This window comes from Anastrepha obliqua, chromosome 4 (assembly GCF_027943255.1).
Source record: "Anastrepha obliqua isolate idAnaObli1 chromosome 4, idAnaObli1_1.0, whole genome shotgun sequence".
NCBI classification, from domain to species: Eukaryota; Metazoa; Arthropoda; class Insecta; order Diptera; family Tephritidae; genus Anastrepha; species Anastrepha obliqua.
This window is the reverse complement of record NC_072895.1, coordinates 99,479,908-99,506,984: the sequence shown is the minus strand read 5'-3', so window position 1 is coordinate 99,506,984 and position 27,077 is coordinate 99,479,908. Positions and strand designations below refer to the sequence as shown.

The window sequence follows — 27,077 nt, the reverse complement described above, 5'->3', positions numbered from 1 at the left end:
AGAACACTTCCTCTGCAAAAGTGCAGCCATAGCTAGTAGTAGAGGTTGTGAGGAAAATACTATTTTTACTCTCTTACCGAACTATCCCATGATGGGATAAAACCTATCCTACGCTTTATAAGAGTGTCTTAATGGTTCAATGATATATAAACACTAACATTGTCGTGTTACACAGTGGTATCACCATCGGCCTACATGAACTAAGTGAGTTGGCTACTCCAAGCGGGCTGCCACAAAAACCTAACCTAACCTAAAGGCAATCAGAAAAGTTACCCACCTCAATAAAATCGCGCTCGAGAAATAGTGAATATGTCTGCGATTTGCTAATTTTCTTTTAATTCTTAAAAAACATATTTGTCATTGACCCACCCTGTATATGCTGATATATTTATTTACCTAGGCGCTACTGCAAAAATTTTGCGGCGTGTTGTGTTCAATTTTTGCTAATCTTAATATCGATAATCCAACTTCAGTTTAATCTTATCAGAATATGTCGTAAAATGGTCTATTTTAATATCGATACCAAATGCAATAAATTTTAGGCTACTTGTAAACGGGAACAAGCATCCAAACAAAGTCTAAAGTACACACTCTAGTTTAGTGAAAATGGTTGCCTTAATAATTTGGGAAAAATTAAAAATATGAAGGCATTTCGCCTGTGTAGCCATGTAGTTTATTTATAGCTCAGTTATTTATATGTCAAAGTCAGGTAGTCTAGTCGATTTTTTACAATGAAGCTCGTTATGCTCATAAAATTAGTACTTGGTAACGCCTGAATGAATGGTTTATGACCAAATGAGTACAGGTGAGCGATAAATGTGCACATGTAAGGGATAATAAAACCGAGTGCCGGAGGAGTAAAACCCCTTTGCCAATCTCTATTGTAGTTGCGGCAATTGCCTTCGTTTAAAATGGAAAATAGCTAAATAATCATGCATGCCTTGTTATCGCCCTTTACAGCTTCATTTACGACTTCCATGAAAAAATCACAAGAATACACAACTGCTAGATTGGAAAGTTAAAGTGGGTTGACTAAGGTAGACTGAGACATAAGAGGCACAACAAAATGGCGCCCACACGTGTTAACTGATTGCCAAGTAGTCTGTTGGGACGCTCAGCAATCAACGAGCACAATTAGTGAAAGTAAATTGGGAAGTCAGAAAATCTATCTAAACTTGACGAATACGACAAGGCAATTTTTTTTAATCCATTTCTTTATTGCGTTCTGTTTTTTAAGCATTAATCAATATTTTTACTTAAAGCTATTTCACTCATTTAAGGCGTTACATACGTCCAGAATTAAAGAAACAATATATTTTTTTTATATCTTGAAAATATAATATCTTAAGAATATACTGTGAAATTTTAATGCGAAAACTCCCAATATTATATATAGCTTCTACAACCCATTAACCAGGTAGAGAGCGCTCCGCGCGCTCCTGTAACTCAAACTTTAAACTCGTTTTTCTCGAAACTATTTTTTCCGGCAGGGTCTGCATGATAACTCATACAGTTTTTAATATGTTTTAGATGCGGTTTTTTTTAAATATTCGAAAGTGTTTTCTCTATAGAATTGATTTGCTTTTTTTTTTACTTTTTACATATCCATCAACATTTCAAGGAGAAATGATGCAGACCGTTGAGCAACTTTTTTTTCATTGTACTTTGGGGTCACGTGATTTTTTATATACTAATTTTTGTAAAGAAAAATTAAAATATATTTTTTTATAAAGTTTAAGTAAGTACTAATAAACAATGTATAAAAATTTTTAATGTTTATATATTGGGTTGCCCGTAAAGTAATTGCCGATTTTACATATGGACGGCGTTGATAATTGTTTTGAACAGCTTGTGACTATTTATTTAAATTTTTTCGTTTGACAGTTATTACGAGTCACTTTTAGCTTGCTTAGATTCGCCAAAAGCGCTGACATCCTACACGATGTCTACTTTAGGGATTCATAGAGGTCGGTCTCCATCTGGTATCGCTAGGGACCAAAAGGTCTATGCGTGGCTTATTGCCAACCAGGCTAACCTAACCTAACCTTTAGCTTGCTTTAGAAAATAAGTGCGCGTAATTTTGTTTATATTTGTTTGTTTGGCGTCAATTTTAATATGGAGCCCACAAAAGCGCATTTTTGTCATATTTGACTTTATTATTTCCATAAAAGAAAAAGCGCAGAGAAAGTTGCTAAAAAGCTGCGTGATTTTTATGGTTATAAAGCCTTAAAAGAAAGACAGTGTCGAAATTGGTTTAGAAAACTCCGTTTTGGAATTTTTTCATTTAAAGATGACCTACGTTCAGGTCGGCCAAGTGATGTCGGTGAAGACGTTATCAAGGCTTTAATCGAATTGGATTGTCATGTAACATTGAGTGAGATTGGAGAAAAGTTAAATATACCAAAATCAATCATTCATAAGCATATAAAGAGTCTTGGACTGGTAAAAAAGCTTGATATTTGGATACCACATGAAAGAAATTCATTTAACAAACCGAATCAACGCTTTTGATATGCATCTTAAACACAATGAAGTCGATCCGTTTTTGAAGCGGATTATCACTGCTGATGAAAAGTGGATTGCTTACAATAACGTCAATCGAAAACGATCATGATCCCAGTATGATGAAGCGCCACAAACCACTTCAAAGGCTGATATTCACCAAAAGAAGATTATGCTGTCCGTTTGGTGGGACTAGAAGGGCGTGTTATATTTTGAGCTGCTTCAGAGGAACCAAACGATTAATTCGGATGTCTACTGCCAACGAGCGGACAAATTGAATACAGCCATCAACGAGAAGCGACCAGAATTGATCAGTCGTAAAGGTGTCATATTTCATCAGGACAACGCTAGATCGCATACATCTTTGGTCACTCGCCAAAAACTGAGGGAGCTTGGCTGGGAACTTTTGATGCATCCACCATATAGCCCTGACCTTGCACCGTCAGACTACCGTTTGTTTCGGTCTCTGCAGAACTCCTTAAATGGTAAAACTTTCGGCAATGACGAGACTATAAAATCGCACTTGGTTCAGTTTTTTGCAAATAAAGGCCACAAGTTCTATGAGCGCGGAATAATGAATTTGCCGGAAAGATGGCTAAAGGTTATCGAACAAAATGGAATATATATAATTGATTAAAGTTCATTCTAAGTTTTAATAAAAAAGTATTTACTTTCTTTTAAAAAATCGGCAATTTCTTTCCGGACAACTCAATATTTATTTCCATTGTTATCCCTTCTAAAACAGTTTTTTTTTAGCACATTTGTGGCGCTGCTGGACGTATGCAACCCTTTAAGAGAAAAAACAACCAGTGGTGTAACCATTTACAAATTTTATGATAAGTAATAATTTAGACTAATTTATTGTCATATGAGGTCTTTTGTAGACTTTCTCAATTTAGTTGGTTTGAAGTCGCACACCAGGGCTTCGGCCATAGGCTTTTGTTGCTTCCCCTCCTCCACAAAAAAAAGAAAAAAAAAGCCTGAGTTTGTCGGTTGACAGCCACTCAACCTACCCTAACCTAACCTACCACAAGTGTTCTCTAGCGATTTCAGAAACTGTTTTCAAATTTATCCAACTGAAGTGCGAAGAAGACAGATAGAAGAGGGACAGGGAGTATACATCAAGAATGTAGGTGGCTTGACCAATCCAGCCCATTTTCCCTTTCCGACTTCTAGTTGCACTGGCTTCTGCTGTGTTCTGGCTCATAGGACAGCCAGAATGTTTTTAGAATTTTCCGTAGGCATCTGTATATAAAGAGAGCAACTATTGCAGATCGATAATAAAATTTTACTGGTAACAGAATTTTCTTGTGTCTTATTGACAAATTCTTGGAACCTCATAAAAGTTGTCACACAACTGAAAGGAGGGCAGCTGAAGTGTCCATCAATATTAAAGAAATTCTAAATAATAAATATAAGGTTAAGTAATCAAGTGTTTTCCAACTGCCTTCTTCTTCTTTTGGGCTTGTGCTATCCCTGATTTACATATGCATGAATGCTTATGGCACAAACTCAAAAGAGTTGGCATTGGCGTGCATTCGACACCAAGTCTTCGCGTAAAGCCACTGACCTTTTGGGTAGCCATTTCAGCTATCGTTTACCGAACTCACTTATAATAACTATTTTGTTATGTCTATACATTTCCAAATCTATATTTACCATTGGACATTCGAAAGGGTTTTGTGCGTTTACACTCTATGGAGAGTTCGCTGTCCTTTTGAGAATTGCATATTTATTTTTATACACTTTTGATTTCATTATTATTATATACATTCTTTATTTGCATACTTTTTGTTTTCTTCGTCTGCGTTCGTTCTTATTTATTTTTGCGCGTAGTCAGCCGCTGGCCGCTAATGCCATTGCACCGAGAGAGCAGTCGGCAGTCGGCAGTCAGCATCAGCAGCTAAGAAGAATGCGCCCGATAGGTGTAAACATATATGAATATGTATGTAAGCATGTGTGTGGCCGCTGGCTACTCTTAGCTACCCTGGAGGGAAACACAAAGCTAGCCAGAAAAAATACTGGATTACAATTTGAATTTTCTTACTTAATTCGAACTAGTCCGAAAAAGACCAGATTTGTGCCGATTATAAAACGATTTATTCACATCTATTTTATTTCACATCGACTTTTGATTAACTTTTATTTTGATATGTTGTAAACTAATGAAACGTGCACATATTCAATTGTAAATTAAGTATGAACTTGAATATATCGTCGCTTGGCCAAGCAAACATATTTAGATTTATTGGGAAAGATAAAAAAAAATTATTTGTTGTTCCTTAAATCTTTTACTTTTGATAACATGTAATTAAAAATGATTTTTATTAATCTCTGGAGTGATATAAATTGTGAAATATTGATGTATTTATTTTTCCTCTTTATAAATACTTGCGAACGTAAGAATAATAATATAAGCAATTCTAAGGCCGCTAAATAAGGCTGTGTAATAAATATTAGTTGTGTTCGATAACACACAAATTTGTAATAATTTGGAATAATTGTATTTAATAAGAAAAATTCGTAAGTAGGCGTTCGATAGCACAAAAAAATGTTCCATCACATAAAAATTGAGCGAGCAAAAAGTTCGAAAATGATCCATCACAAAAACATATGATTTTAAAGCGATTCAAGGCGAATTCATTAAAGGCACTAGACCAAACATAAAATCTTATATATCAGAATGTTACGATCAAAGAAAGTAGAGAAGAAAATATCGAACTGCACTGAGAAGCCGACAAGCAGTTGAAACTAAGAGCAAACCGCGATCGTGCGAATGGAAGCTTTCACAATTTCATTTTGAGCTGACATCCTAATTTAAACGGCGAAAGAAAAAAGTAATTCAGCTGGTCTACTGATTTCACTTTCAATAGATTCGCCTTGATATGATTGCACTTTTTGAAAGCTAACAAATTTATTAAACAAACAATTTTTTGTGGAATCTGGTCTTTTGTGCACTTCTGGTCTTGCGTTTTATAGTAATAAGCAATAAAGTGGAAATTTTAACTACAAAAAACGTGAGTATATTTATGGTACTTTTTTTTAGACAACACAACATTTTTTAAACCATCTCAGCTGATATTTCTTCTAGCGGTTTTTGCGAGTGATGGCAAATTATGGGCTCCTTAAAAATTGTGTGCTTTTTCTGCTCTTTAGGAGAGAATTTTCGTTCACGTTCTTGATTTGAGTTGATAATTGGTGAATGGCTATTTTTGTTATCGAGCTTTCGGGTGTTTTTTAAGAGCTTGAGAACTTAAAATGACAACACAAGACAGAAATGTTGATGGAATGACTTTTTTTAAATTTATAATCAGATAGATAATTTCATGGCATTTATTTTTTGAATACGATATCCGGCATATGTCCACCGCGGCTACAAGTTACATTCGCTAATTTTCCAATAAATCTGGTCGTATGGCGTCAATGGTAGTTTCAATTGCAATATTCAATGCAATAAATCGATTTTTCGGCGCGATTTATGGCAAGCTGTATCGTTTTGTGGAACCAAAGTGTCTGTTCCCACGACAATCGGTGGCTTCTACGTAACCGGAACGACCCGGATTTATATCCGACCAAGGACTGTCACTTCAGCAGCATTCGCCGTATATATATGAAGATGTTTATACTGCTACAATAACAATAATCAAAATGCCATCGATGTTCAGTTGACTAATTTTTGGAAGCAAAATAGACAAATAGCGTTCACCAAGGACCGATGATGTCGCCAATGCTCTATGCATTTCACGAACAGACTTATTTTTCTTTCAAAGTAAATTTCCAGAATTTGGAAGCGGAAATGATTCATGATGACTTGCCAATTCTTAGTGAACTGAAATATCAACATAGCTTATCATTTTCAGCTATCAAACCATAGTTATCGATATCGACAGTTCTCATGCAGCTAAAAAAACAGCCGATATTTTAAATTATATTATACTTAATCAAAAGGTTTTAATTGTGTATTCATGAAATAATTGAATTTTTTAATTACCCTTTTTAATCTCAAATAACTGGTTTTGGTCCATAATTGGACTATTCTATTTGGAACTAGTTGGCGACTGGTTTATTACGGAAAGAAATCTGTCAACTGACATCTCGTAACACATCGCCAAATAAAAACTACCATTTACTTGCATTCAAAAAAGTCAATTGCCTGACTAGTTGGGCCTGAGTCTCATTCTAGTGACGCGGTAATTTTCAACTACTACATTTGACTACAGGGCAGTTTGCTGCTTATCACTTAACAGCTTAGAGTCTATGCATTGGCTGGCTGCGTGTGTGTTAGGTGCATTCATCGCGTGTTTCATGATGAGTGTGGAGATTTGTTTATTGAAATTACTACTTAATTTTGGACTTCACTAAGAAGCAAATTTCAATCCACAAAAACACACAAAATAAATTTGCATACATATTGCAAAACGTGTCAGTTTGTCTTCATAAATTTGCAAAACCAATCAGTCTGCAATTCGCTTTAAGCAAATTTTCATGTCAAATAAATTAATAAATTATGCGCAAACATGTCTTTGTTAGCCGCTGAAAACCAAATATTTATTTATTTAAAAGTTCATATACTTTGAGGACGTCGCTCTTAACAAATCTGCATCTGCACCAAAAATCCTAATAAACAAAATTCTAAAAGTAGAAAACAGAATAACTGCATTGTAATTTAATCAATTGCTAGTCATTCTTCAAAAATAATATTTGATTGAGAGCGACGTGGGTATGCAAATGTTTATCATTTCATATTTACTGGTACGTATGTAGGTACTTACATATATGTATGCGAATACTAGAAGAAAGATGGCATAAAATATTATGCAGATTGACGTAGAACAATTTGTATAATTTTGTCATGACGTAATTTAAGATGAGGTGTGTGAGAGAACTAAGTAGAGAACGTCAAAATAGTCAGCTTTTGTAAGCAAAACGGAAAAGCTAGGTTATATATATATGGCTTCATTCGGCTTCGGCGGCCGCTAGTTAGGTTAGGTTAATGCAAAAACGTAAGATAACATAATGAAAATAATTGTTTACCAACCCTTAAGTGTAAAAAAAATCTACAATTACGTAAACTTAACAGCTGTTTCCATCAAATTCACTGAGAGCCACTTAGCGGTACCGCGATATGCGCAGCTCTTTGTGCTCGCTCGACCGTGTAATATTTGTAGGCACATTAGGGTGGCTCTCCGGAAAAAAGCTGCGGAAAAAAGAGCGGTCGCCCCTCGACAGGCAATAGCAAACTTCCGAGTGTATTTCTGCCATGAAAAAACTCCTCATAAAAAATATTTGCCGTTCGGAGTCGGCTTGAAACTGTAGAGCTCGGCCAAACACTCAAAAAGGGTGTACGCGCCAATTATATATACAGGGTTGCCCATATACAACGGACCCATGTATTTTTTGGGCCCATTCCAATCGACGAGACTTGTTCGCAGGCAACAATCTTTGCGTCAATTGAATCTTATACAGGAATAAATGCAAATCAATGCGGATAATACGTTGGTCCGAGCAATGCCCAACTGCTGAGAACGGCGATTTTGGAATGTCCTTGGCGACGTCTCAACACTGGCCCGTACAATAGCAATATTCTCATCCGATCGCCTTGGTCGCATCACCAGTCGAAAACCTTTCGTACAAACGATAATGATGTTCTTAGAAAGCGCACTTTTCACATTATTTAATTTTTTATACTCACGTTGAGTTTTCACAATTTACTTCTTTTGTTGAATGTAAATTTCAATATTTTGGGAGCGCTCGCGTGACATGTACTGTTCCATAGTAAAAATCTGCTTGGACTGACGCTTCCAACGCGGTATGTCATTAAGCGATCTGATGTCTCTGTCAAAAGATACAGGGTTGCCAGATGGGTTCGTCGAATATTAACAACCCTGTACATATATGGTCTTTTAGTACAGCATCCAAGTAATAATAATAATATTATTTATTAAGGGGTAACACCACTCTACACGCGTAAAATAAACACGATTTTTAAAGAATTTTTTTGTATAGAGAGAAAGGGAAAACAATTACTCTGATTTGGGAAGTTATTACATATATACTAAAATACAAAACTACAAAGTTTGATCGAAAAATTTTACAAAATGGCGGTATTGGAGACATTTTTGTAATGTGGTTTCTCTTGAAGGAGCTCCGTGGCACGCAGCACAGAGGGTGCAAATTTTAATCTGGAACAAGGAAATTTTTTTTTCTTAATCTAGATAAGAATAGCTAGAGAAACACGTAGGGGATTTAAAAAATATTTATTTTTGTGGAATTAGCAAGCATTTGAAGAAAAAAACTCTATTTTGGACTAAAAAACGACACTTAAATAATTATAACAATCGTTTAAATTAATCTATCGAAAATCCCCTACGCTCTTCTCTTAAGAAGGTTATTATACAGACGTAGTGAAAAACCTGATTAAAAATATTTAAAATTGTTTGAGTTATGCTGCGTGCCAATTTCAGAAAACGTGTTTTGAGAAAAACGCGTTTAAAGTTTGGAAATTTGGAGAAATCGTTATGTAGCAGTCACTAACGCTTGGTTAAAAGCTTAAAATATTTATGAAATAAACTTCGGTAACGTATAAAACTTTTTGTTCTGTATTTTAAAAGGTTCAAAGAATTTTTTAAGCTTATAAAAAAAAATCAATTTTTTGAAATTTCTACAGTGGTGTTACCCCTTAAGACTACCACCAGTAAGATTAACATGAGCTGGATCAATTCGAAAGTACATCCAAAAATCGAGTTTTTTATAAAAAGAAATTCATTTTTTAAAATATTTTATCCAAAATGAGACCCCAGCTGCCAAAATGAGCATCCCTCACTGTCAGAGTTGTAAATAACCAGAAGAAAGGAAACGATTTTTCATCTCCTATGTGAATTCTCTGCCCTAAGGAAGCAGAGAATGGGAAAGCCTTGGGCAAACCAATGTTCGAGAATGTCGAACAACTGTTTGGCTTAGACGTCAACAACCTGCAAAGGTTCTTAAATCACACGGACTGGATATAGTCATGCTGTAAATAATCGCTAAACAAGTTGGTAGCGAGTGGCAACAAAATGGTGCGGAAGCGCTAGTTGGATTCCAAATGAATCACCACTTGGTTGTTTTAAGTCAACCAACGCTTCAGATGATAGAAAACTTTGAGTGTAAAATATCTACATTAAAACCCTAAAAAATTTTATTAACGGAATCAAAAATAATGACATTTTCGAGGTTAAATTGAATTTTTTGGTAGAAAATTTGGCAAAACGGGCTTCGGGCCAAAGAAGTTGGCCTCAGAGACTATCCTAAAGAGTCTTGTTACCCGCGATATCAACGTGTTCCGGAACCCATGTTAGCATCAGGATATTATGTCTACGGACATAGTTCAGCTTGGATTTACATGACTCAACTACCTTTGAAGTGGTTGAAGGGCTGCCTAAGGCCTTGAGTGCAGCTTTACTGTCACTGCAGACACATACAGATCTGTCTCTCTACCTGTTTTCCACAACACAGTTCATTGCTTCTTGAGGAGAAGTTACTCTTTCTTAGGTTACTAAATGACTCTGGGCCTATAAATAGAGATTTCGCGCCTTTTCTAGCTAATTTATCTACCATTTCGTTCCCAGACTTTGTTACTCAATCACTGCTTTGAGGCTATTGGCAAAATTTGTAGATATTTTTTATTCAGAAATTTTAAACTTAAACTGCCATTAGGTTATTTTTTGGCTGAAATATTTTTGAAAATAACTTTTCCTAAAAGAAATCAAATTTTGAAGGTATGTTTAAATTAGTACAGTTGCCATGTTATCGAAATTATTTGTTACAGGTCTTAGCAGATAAAAAAATTTATGAATCCGGAAAAAACGGCACCGATTTTTTTTTTGTTTTTCATTTGTCGTTTTTTTTGTTTTCGTTTTTTGGTATGAAGAGTGATACACCCTAATATACAGCTTCTTCTTGAGTGGCGCGATAACCGCTCAAGCGATTTTGGCCCTAATGTACATACATATTTATAAAGAACTTTTTTTGTTTCATATTCAGCCTGTTTTTTATTTTTTTTATTTAATTTTTTATTTCAAAAACCCATCACATATGCAGCTGTTTGAAAGATTTGCATTCGCCGCTGATATTCATTCAAGTTGGGTTAGTATTATAATCAATGCAAGCATTTATACGAAATTTGACGCTCATAAAATATTTTTATATTTTTAAAATAACCAGTTGATCTCATCAATGCAGTTTTTAATACACAAAGTGTTTTCTTTTCATTCTAAAATTTGCTTGTACACATATATACACATACACACATACATATGTATGTATGCTAAATTTGTATCTGGTACAGTAATATTATGTAAGCGTAAACGGCTATTGAGAGCAATGCGTGAAATCTGTAAATTAGCAAAATGCTTAAAAGGACAATTTCTTAAAAAAATAAAATTTAATTGAAGATCAGCAAAGGCTGAAACGGAGAGATTTTACATGAATACCTATTTGCAGGTGGACAACAATCTGATTGCGAGGGATATCATAACACCACGTAATTGACTACGTAGCCTACAGAAATTCATCTGGTATCCAGTTGCGTTTTGGTTTTTTTTCAAATTTGAACAATGAGTTATGGGGGTGAAGATTTTCGGACGAAAACCGTTTCAAAGAAAAAATCAAAATATTTTTTCAAAGACGTGGTCACCTTTCGTATTAGTCAACCACCGCATCTAGCCCGGGAAGGTCAAATTTATACCCCAAAAGATGTGGTGACCAAGAGTGTTAGAGAACGCCAAGCAAAAAGGTATTTGAAGCAATCCAAATATCTGATTATACTAAGCTTTCAAGCTGAACTCATAAGTTGAGACGAATTGCAACTTTTTTCTCAGAACCTTTTGCGGGTGTGCTACCAAATAAATGCATTTTTCCAACATCTGATGAAAATTTCAAAATTCAGTTTACGTAAAAGTCTTGAAACGCTTTTCGTTTAGTGTCTTCACAGCTTATAAAAGCAATAATAGTGCGGCTTTATTCAGCACAGCACCGCTCTGCGCACTGTGTGCGAGCATTAAGCAATGCTGGCAGTCGTTTTCTCTAGCGTGCGTGGGTACTCAGACGATAAGTGGAAACAACAACCGAAGAGCATCCTTTCTTCAACTGACGAGCAATTCCTATTAGTAAGCACTTTCTCTACAGGTTTTAATGTCAGTGCCAGAAAACTCTTACATATACACATAGTTACATACAAACAGGTAGTAGTGTACATCAGTATGGCAATGACTCACAGCTGATCGGTGACTTTGATGGGTGCATAATATTTTATTCAATATTTGCTATAACTTGCACACGAAGCAAATAAATACGCAAGTAAAGAATGCTTCAGTAGATGTGGTCTATCTTTGCACCATTTTTTCAGTGCTTGACGGTGTTCTTCCGCATTAGTTCACAGGAAATTTATGCAATGCCAGAAAAATCAAGGGGACACAGCCCAACTGCGTTTAAAAAACTTTCAAATTCAGCACACAGATCGGGGTCAAAGGCAGAGTCGTGGAGTGCATATACACAAAAAAAAAATATTACATAACTACAAAACGGTGGCGCAAAATTAATCACCCAGTCAGAAGATTTATAATTTTTGCAAATGGTATCGTACATCAGTCATATTTGACACTTTTGAACTAGACAGCTGCAGTATATGTATAAGCGGATGGGCAATGAAGCACGAAAATATGAAAATAATCATTCAAATTAAATTTTTTTATTTATTAAGATTAATTTAAAAAAATTGAATGACTAATTTTGCGCCACCTTGTACTGCCAATGACATGAATATTATAACACAACACAGATTTGCTCTCTATTCTAACATTTTCTTTCAATTTCGGCCTAAAGATAGAATACGCATAGTGAAAATGTGTTCAATATATGGTCAAAGTGCCAGACACAGCTGCGCTCAACTATAACTAAATACCATTTTTTCGAAAATATATTAGAATAATGTATTGCGTGACATTATCGTTAACGATCAGCCAAATGTTGCATTAAATAAAAGTATCATAAAATCTTCAAACATACTTGTTTAGCGAATTTAGTGGCCGTCTACCATTTCTGCCCTGTATAATGGCGGCCTGCATTTCCAATCCTTGATCAACGATTCTCGCCATTTCTAAGCCGATTTCCAGATAAGTTATCACAGCAGTTATATTGCCTAAAATCGAAAAGAAAACAAGTGGAATGTTCATATGAAAATGTTTACATACATATTTTACTATGATTAATTGTGCATATTTTATTGTTATTGTTTTAAATAAAATTCATATACTGGGTATAAAAAATTGACTATTAAAAAAGCGTCTTTTCATTACTCTTACCCCCATTTTAGTACCTTATGAACTGGGTAGCTTTGGAGCAACTATCCTGATTGAAACTTTAGGGCTCATGAAAAAAGTCTTGGCATTCTGTGAAAAAAAAAAACTAAAAATGCAAACTTCCCATATTTGAACCGTAGTTTCGCACACATATCGATTTTCTTATGTATGAAAAAAATTGTAGTTATAAAGCTCGCTGATACTTGTAAGGAAGCTTCCTAACCCTGATATATGTATATATCTTGGAGTAATTTAGGCAGAGCGATGAAATTCGTATTGGTGAGAGTGCATATAACAATTTACTAAAAATATTTTTATTAAAAGATTTGAAAGAAAATCGTTAAGGATATTCAAGGCTAATTATTTTAAAAGACATTTTTGATGTATTTTACCACAGTAAAACTATAGGGAAGAAACTTTTAAAATATGCACCGTGCTTTTTCATTTGATAAGCATATTTCCATAATTTCAAACTTATGCGATTTTTTTTAAACCACTATACTTTTTGAAACTTTAAGACCATTTAAAAAAATTAAACGTTTTGTGAAAAAACTAAAAATGCAAATTTATATTTACTTTATATTTTATATTTATATAAAAAAAACTATTAATAATGATAATAATAATAATTTTAATAACAATACTTTGCAACCATTTTCATTTTTTCAATACTTTCTACTTTTTTTGTAGATGGATCCACGTATTAGCGCTAAAAATGTCAAGGTGGTAAAATACTATTTAATTGCTTTGTAATTACTTTTTAATCATTAGCTTTAGTAATATAGTAAATGGAAAAACAACAATAGAAATAATATCTACTACATATAATAATATAATTCAAATTGTCCAATATAATCGATTAAACACTAGTTAATTAATTTATAATTACTTTACAATCATCCTAACTTTTTAAAAATTTTCTGAAATTTAAAATAAAAATATTTAAAAGTGTTAATAATTATAAAAATATATATTTATGCAATAATAATACTATTACTACAATAATAATGGTAATAATAATAGTAATAAAATATTGTAGTTAGAGTAATCAAAAAGTGTCAATATGATCGAGTCCAAACTAGTTAATTACTTTAAAATTACTTTGTAATCATTCCGATTTTTGAACATTTTCAGATTAGTGGGCATCACAAGGTAGAAAATTAGTATTTAATTACTTTGTAATTACTTTTTAATCAATAGTTTTATAAACCAGTTAATTACTTTATAATTACTTTGTAATTTTTCTAACTACTACTAACCAAAAAACTTGACAAGGTAGTCATTTGCAATTAATTACTTGGTAACTACTTTTTAATCATTAATTTTAATATTAAAATAATTGGAAAAACAATAATAGAAACAAAACTAATCGATATATTTCAAAATAATCAATTAATATATAAACTAGTTAACTACTTTATAATTACTTCGTAATCATGCCGATTTTACAATTACTTTGCAGCCATTTTATTTTTTTTAATATTTTGTAATTTTTTGTAGCTGAAACCACGTACTAGCGATAAAAATTACAAGATAATCAATTACTATTTAAGTACGTTTTAATTATTAGCTTTAACATTCAAGTAAATGGGAAAACCAATTATTTATTACTGTAATAATAATCGAAATATTTCATCAAAACCGATTATAAACCAGTTCATTTCTTTATAATTACTTTGTAATCATTCCTATTCCAATTCCCATTTTGAGTAGTTTCTGATTGTTTGTGAATAAAATTATATATTAACGATACAGGATAATCAATTACTTTGCAATTACTTTTTAATTATTATATAATAATAATAGTAATAAAATAATAAGAGTAATCGAAATATATCAATATAATCGATTAAAAACCAGAGAATTTCTATATAATTACTTTTTAATAAATAAATAAATGTAAAAATAATAATAGCAGAGGCCTTGGTAGTCTAGCGTAAGTGCACTAGCCTGCCATATTAGAAGTTGTGGGTTCGAATCCCACGTAAAGCACGTGCTCGCACTTTTCCAAACTTACTTATTTTCCTAGTTTATATAAAAAAAAAAATTAATTCCTCAACCCCAACAACCTTATCCTTCCAATCCTTACTCTCGCATAAAAAGTCAGCGCATTACTTGCATTGTGATTGCTAAAACAAGGAAAAAAATAAAGTAAAAGACACAGTAACACATTGCATCAATGGCGCCAGCAAGAGGAAGCGGGCAGTCGCGGTACTAGCACAGACACAACAAATTTAGCGAAGTCCTCAACCAGCTGTGGGATCCTTCTGCCAGAAAAATTTGACACACAGATGGCGCTTTAAGCTGTAAGAAGGCATTGTTCCTAAGCAGCGACAGATGGGCATTACCTTTACTTAGGACTGTCAGCGGCAGGCTAATCAGCTACTCTGCCCGAAACCAAATAGATTAACGAAACCCACGCAAGACTGAGTCTTGTCGAAGCCCTATGCTCCCGTGTAGAGTGAACAAGGAAAAACAATCACAAAGTAATTATAAAGTAGATAGATAGATAATTGGCGCGTACACTTTGGTATTTGGCCGAGCTCCTCCTCCTATTTGTGGTGTGTGTCTTGATGTTGTTCCACAAATGGAGTGACCTACAGTTTCAAGCCGACTCCGAACGGCAGATATTTGTATGAGGAGCTTTTTCATGGCAGAAATACACTCGAAGGTTTGCCATTGCCTGCCGAGGGGCGACCGCTATTAGAAAAATGTTTTTATTAATTTCGCTTTCACCGAGATTCGAACCAACGACCTCTCTCTGAATTCCGAATGGTAATCACGCACCAACCCATTCGGCTACGGCGGCCGTCGTATTATAAAGTAATGGCTTATATTATTAGTTACTCTTCAACTGCAGAAATAATAATTTCTATTAGAACTCACATCAATACGTCTGCGATTACGACTACTATGTAGTATATTAGTCACTTTCAAATGTTTTTTAAATCATAATCAAAAATTTAAATACAATTTATTAGCAGTATCCGGTGTGTTTATGAGTTGAGTAAAATATGTTTTTGAAAATCATGTTGGCATAAGAAACAATGGAATTAACAATAGATTAGCGAAGTAATAAAAATTTCACTGTATATGCATGAATGTACGCGCTCAAGTGTTATCAAATCACGAATATCACTAAACAAAAATTAAAAAGCTATTATTACCATTAACAGTTTTATTACGAAAATAATTACAGCTATTCATAAAAAAAAACCATCTGTTCCATCTGTTTCTTCTTTTTAATGCAGATTTTTAAGTTGAGCCCAAGATCCTGTAAATAAGGCAGATAGTTCAAGACTCGCATACTCTACTTGGCTAGAAAATTATTGGCAGGCAATGCGGAATGATTTAGAGACATTGTCTTGATGAAAAATGCAGGAGTTGTACTTCCGAACTTTTCCATATTCTTGCATAGAGTTTTCCATGAAGAGTATGAGGCTACTAGTCACTTTAACTAGTGCTTTGATTTTCAGGCTTAATTTCAGTGACGGATTTCATCAGAAATTTCACAATAATTCATTGTTCCGTTATTGCAAATAGCATTCGTCTAGTGAAACAAAAACATAACTTAATGCAGACGCAGGCTATGGTTTTACAGTTAACTCGTACATTCACCGAAGCGCGAAGTACGGCATACGAAAGAGAAGGCCTCACGCTGAACAGCGGTCGCTGGCGTTAGGCGCATTTGTACTTCCTCTATAGCAGCGTCAACCTAATTATTTAATAGCCATACCTCGTATATATGTATACAGCGCGCGGCAAATGGCAACACATCAATACTTTGATTAGTGTGAGGTATTTTTGTTTTTCTGTTTTTGCACATTTATTTTTCATCACCTTTAAACTTGCACTTTATTGTACTAGAATTTAACAATTATAAAACTGCATACCAAAATTTTTTCTAGAAATTCGAATTAAAAACATTTATAAAAAAAACAAACTTGAAAATTTTATAAATATGGTTTTTATTAGAAAATGAGCTATTGTTTTATAAAAAAAAATGAGCTTAAACAAAAAACCAAAAACTTTTTAAAATATTCGTGTTCCAGTCCACTTGTCTAAAAAATTACAATTTCTAAAAGAACGTTTTGCCGTACAACTCCTACCTATCTGAAATGAACTGGCAATGAGTCCCACTAATCTCCCCAACAGGCTCTGTAGAAATCTGCTTGGGTAAGCCATTTTCGAAATTTATTTTAAATTATCTTGTTAGAAAAAATATTAATTATGATATTTTCTGTATTATTATCTTTGATTTATTGTAAAAACATCCATATTTGTTGGGCAAGTATTTAATAAATTTAGATTAGATAATAGACTCACACACCCGCTTAGTGGAACCCGTCTTCGAATTTATAAAATGGCATGTAAACAAATTGCCATGAAAAAGCTCCTCATAAAAAATATTTGCCGTTCGGAGTCGCCTTAAAAATGTAGGTGCCTCCATGTGTGGATCAACATCAAGACGCAAAAAACAAATAGGAGAAAGAGCTCGGCTCAACACCCAAAATGGGTGTAAGCGCCAATTGTATATATATACATATAAACAAATTGGAATTTAAAAAAATAAATAATAATAATAAATAAAAAGTAAGATATGTCTTTTTTCTTATAAAAAATTTATTACTAAACCAAAACATGATTTTAGAAAACTTTAAAAAAGGCAATGCTGCATGAAAATAGTCAAGTAATCAAAGTATGTTTCCCTATAAACACAGAAAAGAGCCATCGCAAGCACCGCAGCCACTATTATGCGATCTTTTGACGAAATAACCTAAATCATCTTATGCTTTATTCGAGCTGTTCATTATTCATTCATAGCGACAGCTTAAGAGTCCTTGTTAATACAAATATAGTTAAAATATAAACTTTCTCTACGAGAGATCAGTGGTCATTGATCTTACTTAGAGGAAAACGAGCCTGGACGAAGTAAGTTGTAAAGGGACTTTCATAAGTGACGCCTGCCTAGATGTCAGTAGTGAATAATTTCTAGACGGTGGTGCCCCAAGTAGATGTACTATTTTACACGATAGAACAACGCGTTAAAATTATTGAAACTTATTATGAAAATGGTCGATCTTTAACAAAAACATATCGCAAAATGCGTGAATTTTATTTATGGAAATAATCGTGCGAAAGAGTCGACAAAGCAAAGGTTGGTGAGCAAATTTCAAGAAACTGGTGCCGTCGCGTATAGAAAACGGACTGGCAGACCTAGAACTGGGCGTTCTGTTGAGAATATTGCAGCGTAAAGTGTTGCTGAACAGCCTGCAGCATCGATATCTCAACGTTCAAAGAGTCATGATAATTAAAGAGTCATGAATCGACTGTTTGACGGAATGAATCGAGTGTTTTGGCATTCATGGCGGACATTTAAATGATGCCATTTTTTAAATATAATTATTAAGAGTCGTCTTTTGAATAAAATTTGTGAAACCTCAAAGAATCTACATTTTTACATGTTTTCTTTTAAAACAACATCTAGGCGCGTCTTCTCAAAAGCGCCTTTATTTTCAAAACCCCACAGAATTCTAACTTACATACATATCGATGGTTTTCGAGAAAAGTGACATAATCCAAAAATACAAAATACTGAGGTGGGTCAGTTTTCTAGATAATTGACGCGCCAATTCGATCATCTGACAAAACGACACTACCGCCATCTCTCAGAATTGCTTCAAGATTCGCTTATGACGCTTTTCCAGATAAAAATATATAAACTCTGTAGTTGATTTTTGCTTTTAATGGCAGAACTCCGAATTTGAGTTGTGTCGCTTTTCTCGAAAACCATCGATATGTCCATACATATATTACACACTGTACTCTTCACTCCATGTCATTGCATACTCACGTGTTTGGTCCTTTATTTGCATCTTTTCCAAATTACTGACTTGTTTATCATTGTAGATGATCACAGCACCCGCTCCATGAGCATACACATTCTTCACCTTCTCCTCGAAAGTGCATTGACCACGTCTCACCAATGCAATCCAGCCCTGAGGTGGAAAATCATTGCCATTTGTGCCCGAAATATCGGACGAACAAGCTGTATCGTCCGTCTTATCGCCAACCTGACTTACATGCACAAGTATACCTTCCCGATTTAACACTTTACCCTCACCATAACGTGCCTTCTCCTCGACAAATGACACTTTCTCCCATTTGCCATACTCATTGCGATAGGTATAATTCAAATAGGCATAATTATAGACATCTATAAGTATACGATCTTCGGTGGCGAGTATTTGTGTTGCATTTGCGGTGCGGAAGTACCGATCGAGATCCTGATTGGCAATGGACATGGCCGCCACAAAAGTGGTGGTGGTGGTGGTGGAGGTCAAGCGTAGACCACCGAGCAGTAGAAGGCATGCCAGCAGCAGCAATTCCTTCGAACACATTTTCTTTTGAGTTGTTATGATTGCTTATTATTGAGAATTTTCGTTTTACCGCGTATTGTTCACGAACCAAGCACAGGTTTAGTACAAAATACGCGCTGGAAGTGTACACTAATTTTTGGTTTTTTTCTTTTTTTTTGTTTTTTTTTTTTCTCCTTATTTTACAATAAATAATTTTGCTACGCGTCCAAATGTTTCGCTTCGCTAACGCACGCTGACAATTTTCGTTTGGACATTTGATTAAAAATCACTTTTCATACGCCGACACGTTTCGTTTTGTGTTGTGAAGATTACGTTTTCCGCTTATGCACTGAGTCCGTAGTTCTCGACATACATCTCGTCATTGAATGCCGCAAGTGTACTGCAATGAGAAATTAGATTATATTTTAATTTAGGCTAAACACGTATTTTATCATTAAACGATGTTAAATTCAGTCAATTGTTATTGTATTTTGCTTCTCGCATCGGAGCGCTGATAAGATTTGAATTTTGTACCTCGTCGACGCTAAATTGAATTGGCAGCAAATGCTTTGCCATTCGTGCTTTTGCTTTAAAGAAAGGTGACGCTGATGGGTGCAGATATAACGGTAAGAAGAGAGTGCGTAAGAGAGTTTGCGCACTAAGCTAAGAGAAAGCGTCGGATTATTAATAAATGAGTTTTTATTAGCTTAAAGTACCTGTATTTCGTCTTTAAATAAATGACAGGGAATTGCGCTTGCCGTCGCAATGTGTGTTTGTGCTTTGAATAAATTTACGGTGTTTAAAAATATCTATGTAGTATCGCTTAACGGAGGCTCGACGCAAACGTCCGCTTTTTATTCTGTACTGTCATCTGCTAAAAAAAAAAATAAAAACAAAAAAAAAAAAAATCAAAGGAAATTTCGTTACTTCTTCGAGTATTGCTTCATTATTGAATATTACAGAAGTATTGCGCGTCTTGCATCGATTGTTCTAATTTATGATGTGCGTAAATGTTTTTCGGTACGTATTTGCGGGTCCATAATGTGTGATTGCTTTTATGTTAAGATAAAAGCAATACTGTGTTGTTTTTGAAAAATTGTTACACAAAATTATGTTGGTGATAAAAGAAAGAATGCTGGTGATAGCATATATACATACATACATATTTTTTTACTTACACTAGAGTTCAAACCAATAGGAGCGTGTTGAATAACCAAATTTTAATTAACTTATTTTGTATTCAAATTTTTTTTATTCACATAAATTTCACAAATTGCAAAAAAAATACACAGGGTTTGATTGAAAAGTAATAAGCCTTCCCGCGCGGAGCGTCTGCCAAGCGATCAACCGAATCGGCTGGTGGGGGAAAATGATCGTTGGCCCTTCCCCTTCCACTAGAAACCGGTCCCAGTTCGCGGGCAACAGCGGTGCAGTCAACCTCGCTCCGCGCGTGCAAGCTGTTTTAAAAGTGTGTTAGGGTTTTTCAGTGGCGAAAATGCAGCGATCGTTGGAGCAACGTTACTCGATCAAATTTTGCATACAGCTAAACAGTTTGTATCTCCAGGAAGCATTGTAAATGCGGCATTTTACAAAGAAGTGCTCCTTCGGCTGAAAAACCGCGTCGCCCGGGTTCGGCCCGAGCTCGCCAACAATTGGACCCTTCATCACGACAATGCGCCGGCGCACACCGCCTTCCTCTGCACCTCTGCATTGGCCAAGATGGGGGTTCCGGTGCTTCCCCACCCTCCATACAGCCCAGACCTATACCCTCCGGACTTCTTCTTGTTCCCGCGCCTGAAAAGAAAGCCGAAGGGGAGGCGTTTCGACTCCATCGAGGCGATCCAGAATTGAACGCGATTCCGGCGGATGAGTTTAAAAAATGTTTCGTGCAGTGGAAGGACCGCTACCAGCGGTGTATTGACGCTCAAGGGTCCTATTTTGAAGAATATTCGTTGTATTAGCCAAAAGGTTTAATAAAACTGCTTAAAAAAAATTAGGCTCATTACTTTTCAATCAAACCCTGTACATCAAAACCTCCAACTTTTTGCCCAAAATTTCTAGAAAAATGCGTAGTATGCAGTTTTGTAGCCCATTAAATATTAGTATAAAAAAATGCAAGTCTCAAGCAGCTCAAAATTTTAATTGATTTTTGAGAATATTTTTTCGCTAAGATGTCGAGCATTTTCTTCTATATTAAAAACTTCCGAATATGTGCTTTATATAGGTGAAAATTTTTAGGATCGTCATTTTTAAGCAACTTTATACATACACCCTACTATACTACCATAAAATTAAATGGGCAATAAAACTGCATACCTTGAAATTTTCTAAAAATTGTTTATTAAAAGGATGAAATTGAAAAATTGCTGAAATTAAATTGTTTGATATTTGGTAAATTTTGTTGAAATTCGTGCAAAGTTTGGAACTTTTATTTATATGGATTTTGTTGTAAAATGCGCTATATGTTTATAAAGTTAAAAAAAAAATTATTAAACAAAATATTTAAAATTTGATAATTTCTCGCGTTCCTATTATTTTAAACCCAAGTGTAAGTAAAACAACTTTTTCACTTTAGCAATTCTTGCTGTTCGATTACTAAATATTAATATTTCATGTGTATAAAGAGTTTACATTTTAGTACAGGGTGGTCCATCTAGCGTTTGCACTAGAGAAGAGGAACGTGGAGAGGTCTATCTGATTATCTGATAAGAGTCCATGCCACAGGCAAGAATACATGAACGGCGAACAATATCAGCAAGCAATTTCTGCTTGGGTGTCACTGTGCTAGATCCTGAGCCCTCTACCAGGCGAGTCAAAAGGCATCTCTTCAATTACACTGACAGGATCTCCAAGACAGAACACAGCTGCAACTACTTGATCGGGCTGTATACAAGCTGACTTTAAACGAGATTCTCCCCACCTTTCTAAATTCCCGACCCCGAATGCCGTTACCGTAGTTCAACCACCGCCTATTGCAGACGAAGAGCTTCAGCTCCCACGTAAGATTAGCTCAATTACCATCAGGATATTGTAGTAGGTTAAACTTCTACTTCTCCCAAATAGACCCCGACATACTCAATATATGCCCGGCATGCGAAGGCACACCGCACGATACTAACCATCTAATCACATGCAGAGGGTATGCACACTCATCTAGCACCCCTCTTCCTCTGTGCCTAACCTCTCGAATTAGCGCGTTTCCTGAGCCTAGCTTTAGATGAGTTACATGATGATGATCGGTGATTACACCACCGCATTGGGAGGTCCTGGTAAACAGCTCCAACAACTACAACAATACTATTCATCTACAAACAAGTAAAGGGTGCCGGCTGATAAGAGTCCCAAAAGACAGGGATATAACTGGGAACAAAGTAGCGGATAAATTGGCTAGAGAGGCTGCGACCTCGTTATTAAAAGGACCCAAGCCCTTCCTTGCTATGAGACAACACACCATCAAAGAGAAGCTTAGAAGGCCAGGCACCTGGCACTGGGGAGGTATAATCAAAGGAGATTCAGGCAACTCATAACCCTCGCTAAGGCTAAACTGAAAATACCCACGGGCATTATCACAGGTCACTGAAGATTGCACTGTCACTACAGATTGATTGTCACTGACTACTGTCGTTTCTGCCACTGGCCTCCAACAGAGCTTCTTCTCAAATGTGACGCCAAAGCGGAATATTTCTGCCGCATGCAGCCGGAAGAATAGCACATACGCTCGGCCCATCCCAGCTCCATCTTAGGCTTATTAAGGGAACTGCATTTGGATGAGCAGAGGCCACAAAAGATTATGAGGTCGAAGCGCAAACCTCATTTTCATTCATTTCATCTAGCCTTTGAAATTTAATTTAATTTAATTTTAATTTCGGTTGTAAATATATTAAAAAACGCAAGAATATTTTTCAATGATTTTTTATTTATTGAAAAGAGAAAATCTTGCGTCCCTCAGCTGGATTTGTAATATCCCAATCTGTCTACCCGTTTTTCAATACATTTTCACAGGTGTCGCCAGCATCGTACTAATGGAAATCTCGATTTAACTTTCAACTTTTAAACCGTGTCTGATTGGTTGCTCTAACATTTATTCCTAGCAAGTTAAATCAAAGCCTCTTGGCGGAAAATTGACAACACTATTTCCGCTGATTAATCGAATTTCGACTTATTCTGCAGCAGAGTTTTTAACTCGTGGCTTGGTAGAAAGCACGGAGAGGTTGACTTTTATGTAACCCAATTGCTAAGCGGCCATACATGTTTCAAGGAATATTTGCACCGCTTTCATTTGGAAAGCAACCCTTTTCGTCCTGTCTATCCTGACACACTTTGCCCACGTTTTGACAACGAAAGAAATGAGCTCTTTAAGGCCTTTGGTGAATTCCCAAAAGAAGTGAACCTCATAACGCAAATGTACGATAAAGCAGAAAAATTGATTGCTTTTAGCGTAGCTTCAGCGCGTATAACAAAAATGTTGCGTGAGGAAGAATAGACCCAAAAGGCAAAGTTCAGACAACAAAATAGGCGCAGCAGGCTGCTGACAATGGCGAAGAGTCGTCGCCGCGTGAACTCCGGACATTTACCGGCACTGACATAGACTGACGATTTGAGTAAAAGTACTCGATAACGGCCTTCCGACGCATTACTTAACGGCAAGGTTGTGGGAGGCGTAACCGTTCGGCCGGGAGGAGGTTTTAGTTAGGGTTAAAGTCCCACACCGATGGCCAACTGGCCAGGTAGGCTTTTCACGGTTTCCAAAAAGGACCAACGCTAAACTTTTACCGGATACAGCTTTCACTTCCTAGGTGTGCTGTAACTAGAAGCTTACGGCCTAACTAACTGTCATCTTAACAAAATATCATGCAACGCAAATTTGTTGATCAGTAGATTTGTTTGGTAAAAATCAATAATCGAATAGATCAGTGCTAGTCGCAGTACCAAGGTGACTTACTCCCGCCTCAAATACTAAACTAATTAAATTAAAACAGGCTACTATCTTTTCTCCATCATCTGTCGTATGTTCTCATTCTATCATTTCTGATTGGATATGCAAAATATTTGTAATCCAACAAAAGTACCTGTAACTCTCAATGGAATTATGGAACATTTTAGACAAATGATGTGTGCTAAATGCGTACTCTAGATCGACCTGGTAGCCTTTGTGACTAAGGCGACTAACGTTACCCACGCGACTCACGCGGAACTGGTAATGAGGGTAATAAGTAATCATAGGTGGGCATTGTATTTGTGAAAATGAATGAAAATAAAATATTAAACATTTTAATCCGAAATGTCAAGGCATGCCAATTTTTAGGGAGTGAATGCACGAGTATGAACATTTATGTAGAAGTCATTGTTCTCTGGCAGGCTATTGACGTTTTCAAGGCTCTTGACACACTAACACATAAGCATGTTCATATCCATATATGTATGCACGTATCCATAGGCATAAATACCTTGCATGTTGTTATGGGCGGATGCCTTACTGTGGTATGTACGAGTATGTCCATTTATATATACTTTCAATACAATGGAGTACAATACAAAATATTTCTATACATGCACGCTTATCAATTTATGTATGTATATATGTATATATTCACATTTAAATACAAGCAACCTGGCACCCTGGAAGAAGCTTGAGGTTTCTATTGTGTGGATATAGACGAATGAATATGTATGTATGTATATATCAGTAGCGCCAATACAATGTAAGGCAACCCAAATTGGGCTATTCAGCGCTACTTGGGAAATGCATACTTCTCTATGTTTGTATATATGAAAACTATGCCATATACGCACATAAAACGTGGGCTGAAAAGTCCCAGGCCTAACACATAGATGGCACTAGTTTTATTGCATTCACCTCTTTTTCAGTTAGTACTAACCTTAAGAAGACACCGTTAAAATTTCATGATATTCTATTCATTAATTCGTGAGTTATTGTGCTAAGAGTAACGCTACTTTTGCTATTTTCAAAACAATGGATCAAAAATAATTTCGTGTTTTAATTTTACACTGCTTCTTGATGGGAAAAAATTCCGTTCAAGCGAAGCAATGACTTGAAAAGTGTTATGGGGACTCCACTCCATGAGAAACAAACAAACAACATAAAACGATGGTTTGCTAACTTCAGATATGGTCGTAGAGGCACCGCTGATGCACAACGCAGTGGACGTCCAAATGAGGCGGTAACACCAGGAAACATAAAAAAAAATCCACCAAATCGTTTTGAATGATTGAAAAGTGAAATTGCGTGCGTCAGCTGACATCGTAAATATATCAAAACAATGTGCTGGCTTTATATTGAATGAGCATTTGACTATGTGAAAGCTCTGTTCGAAGTCAGTCACTAGTGAAACAATAGCAAAACCAACCTGAATTGAACTTCGAATTGCTCCCACATCTATCGTATTCGCCAGCGATTGAGGGCTGTTCGTAGACCTTAAAAAATGCTCGCCGGTAAGAAATTTCGCTCGTATGAAGATGTTATCGCTGAAATTGGGGTCTATTCTGAGGAAAAAGATTAATTGTTCTACAAAAGTGGTATTGAAATGTTAAAGCGGCAGTGGAATGATGGCGCTGCTCTTGACGGAAATTCCGTTCATGAATAAAGCTAATTTTGAACAAAACAAAAGTTTTTTCTTTGGGACTTTGCAGCCCATGTGTTACACCCGTTGGCAGCTAATCAGAATCGCGCTGGTTTTAATAGATTTAAATACCTTTTGTTCGGTTTACTAATTTTTATAGTTTTTTTATATAAATATAGTTCAATCTACAATAAATATTATATGAATGAGAGTTTGAAATTTTTTGCCGAATCTATAAGAAATTGAAAAATGTTCAAAAAACTTTCAAATTTATGAAAAATTGAAAAATTTTCAAGAAAATTTCAAACTTATAAAAAATTGAAAAATTTTCAAAAAAATTTCAAATTTATAAAAAATTTCAAATTTTCAACAAAATTTCAAATTAATAAAAAATTTTAAAATTAAAAAAAAAAATTCAAATTTATAAAAAATTTTAAAATTTTCACAAAAATTTCAAATTTATAAAAAGTTGAAAAATTTTAAAAAAAATTTAAAATTTATAAAAAATTTAAAAATTAAAAAGAAAATCAAATTTATAAAAACTTTAAAAATTTTCAACAAAATTTTAAATTTATAAAAAATTGGAAAATTTTCGACAAACTTTCAAATTTATAAAAAATTGGAAAATTTTCAACAAACTTTCAAATTTATAAAAATTTTAAAATTTTCAACAAAATTTCAAATTTATATACAATAAAAATTGAAAAATTTTCAACAAATCTTCAAATTTATAAAAAAATGCAAAATTTTTACAAAATTTCAATTTTTTTAATCTGAATCTTTAGACTATGTTTTAGTATGCAGGGTTATATATATATATATAATTGGCGCGTACAAAAATTTCAAATTTTCAACAAAATTTCAAATTAATAAAAAATTTTAAAATTAAAAAAAAAATTTCAAATTTATAAAAAATTTTAAAATTAAAAAAAAAATTTCAAATTTATAAAAAGTTGAAAAATTTAAAAAAAAAATTTAAAATTTATAAAAAATTTAAAAATTAAAAAGAAAATCAAATTTATAAAAACTTTAAAAACTTTCAACAAAATTTTAAATTTATAAAAAATTGGAAAATTTTCAACAAACTTTCAACTTTATAAAACATTGGAAAATTTTCAACAAACTTTCAAATTTATAAAAAATTGGAAAATTTTCAACAAACTTTCAAATTTATAAAAATTTAAAAATTTTCAACAAAATTTCAAATTTATATAAAAATTGAAAATTTTCAACAAATTTTCAAATTTATAAAAAAATGCAAAATTTTTACAAAATTTCAATTTTTTTAATCTGAATCT

At 34.5% G+C, this 27,077-nt stretch overlaps 1 protein-coding gene across 4 annotated transcripts in view; it reads right to left on the bottom strand.

Moving 5' to 3' along the window:
• Positions 1-27,077, bottom strand: part of LOC129243880 (E3 ubiquitin-protein ligase goliath) — a 236,105-nt gene that overhangs the window by 39,390 nt on the left and 169,638 nt on the right. For all 4 annotated transcript variants that reach the window (XM_054881287.1, XM_054881288.1, XM_054881289.1 and 1 more), the window contains 2 exons: positions 18,694-19,598; positions 12,547-12,679 (listed from right to left, as the gene is read on the bottom strand). In XM_054881287.1, coding sequence (XP_054737262.1) covers positions 12,547-12,679; positions 18,694-19,240 — 680 coding nt within the window. In that variant the 5' untranslated portion in view covers positions 19,241-19,598. The remainder of the gene's footprint in view (positions 1-12,546; positions 12,680-18,693; positions 19,599-27,077) is intronic.